The sequence below is a fragment of the Mastomys coucha genome, unplaced genomic scaffold, assembly GCF_008632895.1.
Source record: "Mastomys coucha isolate ucsf_1 unplaced genomic scaffold, UCSF_Mcou_1 pScaffold13, whole genome shotgun sequence".
NCBI lineage: Eukaryota > Metazoa > Chordata > Mammalia > Rodentia > Muridae > Mastomys > Mastomys coucha.
Genome location: NW_022196895.1, coordinates 30862565 through 30871338, shown reverse-complemented (window position 1 = coordinate 30871338; position 8774 = coordinate 30862565). Strand labels below are relative to the sequence as shown.

The 8774-nt window shown below is 41.7% G+C and overlaps 1 protein-coding gene and 1 pseudogene across 2 annotated transcripts in view; one reads left to right on the top strand and one right to left on the bottom strand.

Annotated features, from left to right (window-relative positions):
• Etf1 (eukaryotic translation termination factor 1) overlaps positions 1–8543 on the top strand; it is a 27302-nt gene extending 18759 nt beyond the window's left edge. For both annotated transcript variants that reach the window (XM_031365343.1, XM_031365344.1), the window contains exons 5-11: positions 2721–2859; positions 3024–3214; positions 3650–3779; positions 5195–5350; positions 5714–5778; positions 6927–7074; positions 7949–8543. In XM_031365343.1, coding sequence (XP_031221203.1) covers positions 2721–2859; positions 3024–3214; positions 3650–3779; positions 5195–5350; positions 5714–5778; positions 6927–7074; positions 7949–8031 — 912 coding nt within the window. In that variant the 3' untranslated portion in view covers positions 8032–8543. The remainder of the gene's footprint in view (positions 1–2720; positions 2860–3023; positions 3215–3649; positions 3780–5194; positions 5351–5713; positions 5779–6926; positions 7075–7948) is intronic.
• LOC116087918 lies at positions 4518–4630 on the bottom strand (annotated as a pseudogene).
• Positions 8544–8774: the final 231 nt, after the last annotated feature.

Here is an 8774-nt window from a genome sequence, read left to right as displayed (position 1 = left end):
AGCTTTGAATTCCTGATCCTCCTGCCTCTCTACCTCTGAAGTGCTGGGATTATGGGCATCCTTCATCACAACTGCTTTTGCTTGTTTTGGGTTTTGGTTTTCTCTTTGTGGCCCTGTCTGTCGTGGAACTCACTCTAAGACCAGCCTGTCCTTGAACTCATATCTGCCTGCCTTCTACCTCCCGAGTGCTAGGATTAAAAATGTGTGCCATCACCACCTGGCCGTCTTGACTATTTTCAGAATAACATACATTTATTATATGATTCACCATGGTATTTGAGGAAGGTGCTAAGTTGGAGTTGGATAACTTGTGAGAGGCAGGTCATTGGCTGATTTTGATTCACTGCCTCTCTGTACCAGTGACGCTTGTCTATAGTCTTTGCACTGTTAGCACTAAGCTCACAAATCATTGAAAAATAAACAAAATGCATTTAGTGACAGGTTTTTCTCTTTTCCTGTTCTTCTGAACCCTGAGTGACAGAGCTAACTATGATGAACATTAATAGTGGAAAAGAAACCTCATTAGACTGACCTAAATCAGTCAACAGTAAGCAATCAGGAATTCACAGCTGGCTCCCACTTTAGTCTCTTGCCTTTCATCAACCCTGAGACAAACCTCTGCAGTGGGATTAGAGCTGACATTTGTCCACCGTTTACAGTGGGTGGTTTTTGCTAACTTGACAGGAAGACTAATTCCAGTTGAATCTTGGGTAACTGTATGGAAATCTAGCTTATTTTTTCTTAGCTTCTAGTGTCCTGGCAGAGGTCTATTCTGGATATTAGCAATTCTGTTTGACACATTTGCTTATATCAACTTTGTTTAAAAACCAACCAAACAAAAAAAACGATTTTGGATCATTCTGTTTTAATAAGTACCTGATGGCTGCATTGTCTGGCTTTAGCTCAGCTATAGCATTAGCATAAATGGATTCTAGTTTTCTCCCAGTAATCATTTAAATGATTAGTAGAGCTAATTAATAATTAATTAGATTCATCTACACCCAGCACCCAGCATTCCCTCACACCCAATGTTTTACATGGATACTGGGAATCCAAGCTAAGGTCTTTATACTTTGGGTAGCAAGCACCTTATGAGGCAGGTTGTTTTCAAATATATATAACCAGAGATGACCTTGGACTTCCGATCCTTTGGCTCCACCTGAGTGCTTGGAATTACAAGTGAGTCCCACCGTGCCAGACTCTTTGATTAAGATAGTCTTGTTGTCTGGCCTTCTAGAACTACTGGATTCAGTTCTCATGCCTCTGCTTCCCAAGTGCTGATATTATAGGCATGTTACCATGCCATATTTAAAGTTTCTTATTTCTTGATTAAAAGGGAATGAATAATTTCTTAGATCTAAAGAGACAATATAGCAATTAATGATACTTCAGGCCTTAAGTCTCAACTCATCATAGAAAATGTGTCTGTGTGAGTCCTGGGGCTGCTTCTGTGCCTCTCAGGAGAGACAGAAAGAGGAAAATAAAACTCTTTTAAGACTAGTTGAGTTGTGGTGATGCATGTCTTTAATCCCAGTACTGGGAAGCAGAACCAAGTGGATCTATCTCTGAGTTCAAGGATAGCCAGGGCTACACAGAAAAACCCCATTTTGAAACAAAAAACCCTCTTTCAAATTGAGCGCAGTGGGTTTTTCCTTTTTAAGACACTTAACTGTCTTCCTTTAATTATTTACTATAGAATTAACTTGCAAAATTATTTTACCTTGATGGTACTGTCTAATAATGCTGAGGTCATTGATAGTAATAGAAAGTTAAGTTGGCCACAAGTGACATTGGCTCAGAATACAAGAGTCCCCCTGGGTACATTTCAGAGCACTATGCTAGAAAAACAACCAAAATTTTAAATGCGATCTTTAATTTAGATGTTATACTTTACACATCTATAAATTAAATGATGAAAATGAAAAAGTAGAGACTAATGTTCTGCTGACACTTTGCTTGGTTGGTTGGTAGTTGCTTTGTAGTTGGTTGGTGGGCTTTGGAGATGGTCTCTAACTATGCAGTGCAGATTAGCTTTGAACTTGAAATTCTCTTATGTCTGCCTCCCAGGTGCTGGAGTTATAAAATGACTGTTTCCCTTAAGTTTTGTGTTGTGTTATGTGTTGGGGGGGGGCAGTGTCAAGGGGGACAGATCCTGTGGTTTACCTGTGGAGGTCAGGACAACTTTGGAGTTGATTCTGTGCTCCCACGTTGGTTCTGGGGATCAGGTGTAATCACTGGGCACCTTCAATTGCTGAGAAATCTCGCCTGTCTAAGTATAGGTTTTGGATTGTTTAGTTTCTTCCTGTTATTCCTGTGGTAAAATCCAGGTAAGAATTGTAACTGCAGTGCTGGAGAGATGGCTCAGCAGTTAAGAAAGAGTACTGGTTGCTCTTTCTAAGGTCCTGAATTAACCATGTGTAATGGAATCTGATGCCCTCTTGTATGAAGACAGTCCGTATACATAAAATAAGTTTAAAATTAAAAAAAAAAAACTGTAACAGCTTTTAGTTAATGTAGTGTAAACTGTCACCACCATCTTATCTCTAGAACTAACTCTAACTGTAAACAATAAATCCTTCCCCGCAGAATGAAAACCACCGCTCTAATGAGCATTATGTATTACAGTTAAGGTCTATAAATGAGCCCCCCATAGTGCTAATACCATGTTGAGTCAACTAAGCATGGGAGTTCACTGTGTAGTGCTTGTGTTTGTTTTCTAGGCTCTTACAGCGTTACTTTCAGATGACAGCAAGTTTGGTTTTATTGTAATAGACGGCAGTGGTGCTCTTTTTGGCACGCTCCAAGGAAACACCAGAGAAGTCCTGCACAAATTCACTGTGGATCTCCCAAAGAAACACGGTATGTAGAGGACCTTTTACTTGTCTGTTACAGTGACTGTAAATAAGCACATTGTGCTAAACAGTTACGGAGGTTGTGGTTAGACTGGTTATTTTGTTTGTGCTTCATAAGGCATGTTGTACTTTTTTAGTAGTTACCGTTTTCTCACTACTTTTATGTCAAAGGCAGAGGAGGTCAATCAGCCTTGCGTTTTGCCCGTTTAAGAATGGAAAAGCGACATAACTATGTTCGGAAAGTAGCAGAGACTGCTGTGCAGCTGTTTATTTCTGGAGACAAAGTGAATGTGGCTGGTTTGGTTTTAGCTGGATCAGCTGACTTTAAAACTGAACTAAGTCAATCTGACATGTTTGACCAGGTAAGAGCTGCCATGGCAAGGGTCTGTGTGCGAACAAGATATACTCATTCTCAGTGCATGGTGTGTGTGCTGGCCTGCCTAGCCATAAATTCCCTAGGTTAAGAACAGTGGCTGGGCAGTGGTGGTGCACACCTTTAATCCCAGCACTTGGGAGGCAGAGGCAGGTGGATTTCTGAGTTTGAGGACAGCCAGGGCTAAACAGAGAAACCCTGTCTTGAAAAGCCAAAAAAAAAAAAAAAAAACCAGTTGGCTCAGTGGTTAAAGTTGAACATAGCTCATACAGAAGACCTAGATTTGATCCCAGCACCCATATTAGATAGCTCACAAATACCTATAACTCCAGCTCCTGGGGGAATCCAATAACAAATTTTTTTAAGAGTGGGATTTCAGTAAAGATATTTGAGGTCCTAATGTCTTTCTTTCTGTTTGTGTCAGAGGTTGCAATCTAAAGTTTTAAAATTAGTTGATATATCCTATGGTGGTGAAAATGGATTCAACCAAGCTATTGAATTATCTACTGAAGTTCTCTCCAACGTGAAGTTCATTCAAGAGAAGAAATTAATAGGTATCAGTGAAATGCTACTATTTTATTCTATGAAATGTTTTTGGTGTGTATGTGTGACATTTAGAAGGTTTAAAAGAAAGGGTTAAGTATAGTAGTTCATGCTTGTGATCCCAACACTGCCGAATCAAGGTTTGATCAAGAGTTCAAGGTCACTGGGAAGTGGTGGCACACACCTTTAATCCCAGTACTTGGGAGGCAGAGGCAGGCAGATTTTTCTGGGTTCTAGGCCAGCCCGGTCTACAGAGGGAGTTCCAGAATAGCCAAGGCTACACAGAGAAACCCTGTCTCAAACCACCACCACCCACACACACACACACACAAAAAATTTTTTTTTCAAGGTCATTCTTAGCCACAGTAGTTCGGCGATCCTGGGCTGGAGAGATGGCTCAGCAGATCACTGACTGCTCTTCCGAAGGTCTGAGTTCAAATCCCAGCAACCACATGGTAGCTCACAACCAATCCATAATGAGATCTATGCCCTCTTCTGGGGTGTCTGAAGACAGCTACAATGTGCTTACATATAATAATAAAGAAATCTTTTTTAAACACTTTTACTGAAGGAAGGAAAGTATCAGATGGCACATACCGCTATAAGCCAGGAGGCCATGGCAATCGAGTTCCAGCTGGCCTGATTCTCAGAGCAAGGCTCTGGTTTGAGAGTAGGGTCTACTGGGAAAGTGATTCATTCACAAGACCAGTATTTTATACCCCAAAACAAGAACTTGTATAGAATTCGTTTGTTTTTCTCCCACATGGGATCCAAAGAGGAGACATACAGTCTCCTCCCTGGGTTTATGGAGTTCCTTTACCCTTCTGTGTTAGCCTCTTAAGTACAGCACAGCAAAGGTCAACTGGGGAGAACCTAGGCAGGTCAACAAAAGTGGTCCAGAAACCTCCTCAGTGGCCTAGGCCCTGTGGCCTGGGCCTGCCTTCACTCAAGGCCAGGGTATGTATGCCTCTTCATGGTCCCAAGGCAGTGTAGAGCTAGGCACTAGGTACTGGCTCTGCTGTGTCGGCTCCCAGTGGAATCCACTTTAATATTTAGCAATCAGGACTGGTGGAAATGATTTCAAATCTTGTGGATACCAAAATTCAAAACTGAAGGACTCTTAATAGAAGTGGTATAGTATAGATAACCTATCCACAACCTCCCATGTACTTTAAATTATCTCTTAATTATTTGTAATACCTAGCATGTTGTCAATATTGCTTTAATAATAGTCAGCTATGGTTTGGATTATGATGACAGGTAAAGGTCTGTGAATGTTCTGTGCAGGTGCAGCCATCACAAGTCTCGCTCCATAGTACACACTGGCATGTTGTGTTTACTTTTCTAAATGTATTTGATCCAGTTGGTTAAATTCATGGAAACCAAGAGCCACCATATATTTTATTCTTATGTCCCTAATCCACAGGGCGATACTTTGATGAAATTAGCCAGGACACGGGCAAGTACTGTTTTGGAGTTGAAGATACACTAAAGGCTTTGGAAATGGGAGCTGTAGAAATTCTAATAGTTTATGAAAATCTGGATATAATGAGATACGTTCTTCATTGCCAAGGCACAGAAGGTAAAAAAAAAAAGAAGAAAAAATATTGCTATCTCTTACATTTGTCTGTTCAGAAATCCTTCAGACACAGTTATGAGGGAACATATAAGTGTCATGTTGCCCCCACTTCCCCACCTCATCCCTCCCTAGCTATGTAATGCCTGTTCATACTTAAATTAACCAAGAATATGGGGCTGTATCTTGAATGTCTTTGATATTTTCTTATAGAGCGGGGTACCAGGTACTTGGTATGCTGAGATGTTTGTGGGAAAGTTTGGTAGAGTTCATTCAGGAGTCCTTTTCTTATCTGATCTGCAGAGCTTATATCTGTTGGTACTTTATGAGCCAGGTTAACATTTTTGTTTTTAACTTTTAATACTACAGAGGAGAAAATTCTCTATTTAACTCCAGAACAAGAGAAGGATAAATCTCACTTCACAGACAAAGAGGTATGTAAAGTTTTCTTTGCTTAGTAATAACATGCAAAAAAGCTTGAGTGTTAGAGCATTGGAAACATACAGTATCAGCTCTGGGAAACAAAGCTTTATTCTAGTTAGACAGCCATGGAAGGGGAGCAGAGTCGCACTGCCACACACTGATCTGTATCCACGGAGGACGGAATCGTGGTTATTATGGACTATTTTTATTTAAAATAGCCAAGTAAGCTGAGTGAGAGAAATGCAGGCACTCTGGGTTCAAGGCCAGCTGGAAGTACACAAGACCCTATCTCTAAAAATAAGTTAAGAAATCAGGAAAACGAAATTTAATTTGAATAGCACTGCCCTGGCTCTGTGTGCAAGACCTTGTTGCTTTATTAGCTTGGAGGAGGTGGGAGCTTTGAGACGGTTTCTCTCTGTAGCCCTGGCCTCTCTTGGTTTCACTCTGTAAGCAAGCTGGCCTTGAACTCAGAATATGCCTGCTTCTGCTTTCTGAGTACTGGGATTAAAGGCACTCACCACCAGTGCCTGGCTTGCTTTGTTTTTTTTAGCATTCTATCACTTTTCCTTTGCACTTAGCTAGGTTTAAATGTATCACCATAGGTCTAAATGCATCACCATAGTTTGAAATGAATGCTACCTTTCTAAATAAGACAGGTATAAAATGGTGGCTGCCTTAAATTCTGAATTGGGCTGATGATCAAGCCTGAAAACTGATTTACAAGTTGTCTTCTGACCATTACATGATGCCTTATGGTATGCACACTCCCACAGACACACAACCCTGGACACTTTGAAAACACGGCTGTTGGTGGGGCTAAAGAGATGCTCAGCAATTATTTATTTAGGCTGTGCTGTTGTGTATGTCTCTTCTGGGCTAAGGAATGACTATAACAGCCTAGTTTCTGGAATCGGCCACAGGAATCAAGTTGATAACTAAAGATGGTTTAATATTTTGTTGCTGAGCCCACGGCCTGGGGGGGAAATACTGAAATAATCAGTTTATCTACCATTTCAGTTATATTATCAAGAACTGGTGGATATGCTTAGTTTTGTGCAATTATAATGCTCAAAATGGTGAGGACGGTGGGTGGTGGTAGGCACTGGGTGTGTACTAAGCTGTGTATCTAATCCCACCGTTGCTGTGTCCTGCCCTGTAGACTGGACAGGAGCATGAACTGATAGAGAGCATGCCCCTCTTGGAATGGTTTGCTAACAACTATAAAAAATTTGGAGCTACACTAGAAATTGTCACAGATAAATCACAAGAAGGATCACAGTTTGTGAAAGGATTTGGTGGAATTGGAGGTGAGTAGCAAACTCAAACCAGGGTCATCTTTACTAACCTGAAATCGCTACTTAAGTGACATAGACCCTTTCTACTTGGAAGAGGTGGTTGGATCAGCATGTGGTGCCAACTTCTGGTTATTTTTAATGTTTTCTATTAGCATTTTGTTTATTTGAGGCAGGGTTTCTCCATGGAACCCTGGCTATCCTGGAACTCACTCTGTAGACCAGGCTTCCCTCAAACTCACAGAGATCTGTCTGTTTACCTCTACCTCCAGAGTGCTGAAGACGTTTGCCACTGCCCATGTTTTTCATGCATGTACATAATATATTTAATCTGTGGCTTGGTGTTGTTTCGTGTTTATGTGGGCATGGATACATGTAGAGATCAGAAGACCGCTTGCAAGAGTTGGTTCTCTCCTTCCTTCAGTTCTGAGGGTCAGCTGGGGCAGCAAGTGCCTTTACCTGCTGAACCATCTTGCTGGGCCTGTGCTTTGTTTGGGGGAGTGTGGTTTTGTGCCTACAAACATTCAGGAGTCAAGAGAGAACTGGGAGACTACTCTTTCCATTATGTGAGTTCCAGGAATGAAACTCGGGTCATCAGGCTGAGCACATTTACTGGAATTCACTGAGTTCTCTCTCCTCTCCCCCTTTGTGGTTTTTCGTGGGGCTGGGGGGGCTAGCCTGGGATTCAGTGTGCCACACAAACTGGCCTCCAACACCAGCAGTCCTTGTGCCTTGGCCTCCTGGGTACTGAGGTTTATATTTGTAAGCCACCATTTTGGAGCTAATTATTACAACTGTAATTCTGGACTGGGTGGGCCTCCCCTGGAAGAGCTGCCCCTTTCTTCCTGCTGTGAGAGTCCAGGCCACTCATTCTGCTTTGTTTCCCTAGGTATCTTGCGGTACCGAGTAGATTTCCAGGGAATGGAATACCAAGGAGGAGATGATGAATTTTTTGACCTTGATGACTACTAGGTAGTCGACATGGGTCCGGCAAAATGTGCCTCACCCTCCAGCATTCAACCCAAGGAGCATACCCGTGGAGGAATCCAAACAGATCCCTGCCTTACAATTGGAACATTTCCAGAACTTAATCCGTGAGCATTGGATACTGAAAAGAAAAGTGAAACAAAACCAGACCCGACCCTACACTTTGGTTTGTCGTGGTGTCAGCGCAGCAGCCGACAACTAACTCCCTAAAGGCCACTTTGGACTCATTTAAAAAGAATCCCAGTTTTTACTTTGACTTGATGGTAAAATTGGTTGCTCTTGTATTTTATGAAAAAAAATGATTTTTTTAACCTTCATACATAGAAGCAAAATACTTTAACTGCTGTAAACCTTCAAAGTTAGTAGAAGTGAGGTCATACTGGTTTGTTTCTTCCTTTGATCGGAGAATAACTAAATTGCTGCATTTCGCAGTGACCCATTTACATGGCATTCTCGGCTTAGACTGCACAAGAAGAAATATATGTGAAATATTGGAACTGTTTCTCTCTTGGTCTCTGTTTAATGTTGAAAGGGTGAGCTAATAGGAGGCACTTTCAGCTTCACTCCCTCACACTCCCCCACTCCCAGACTGTCTGTTTCAAAGGTGCAGGTTGTGTTGCAAAGTCAGACTGAATGCCAAAACATTGGGGCCAGTGCACTCTTGACATTCGTCCATGTGGAGGCACATTTGTGCCCGGCATTTGGGAGCCCTTTGTGCCATTAGCATT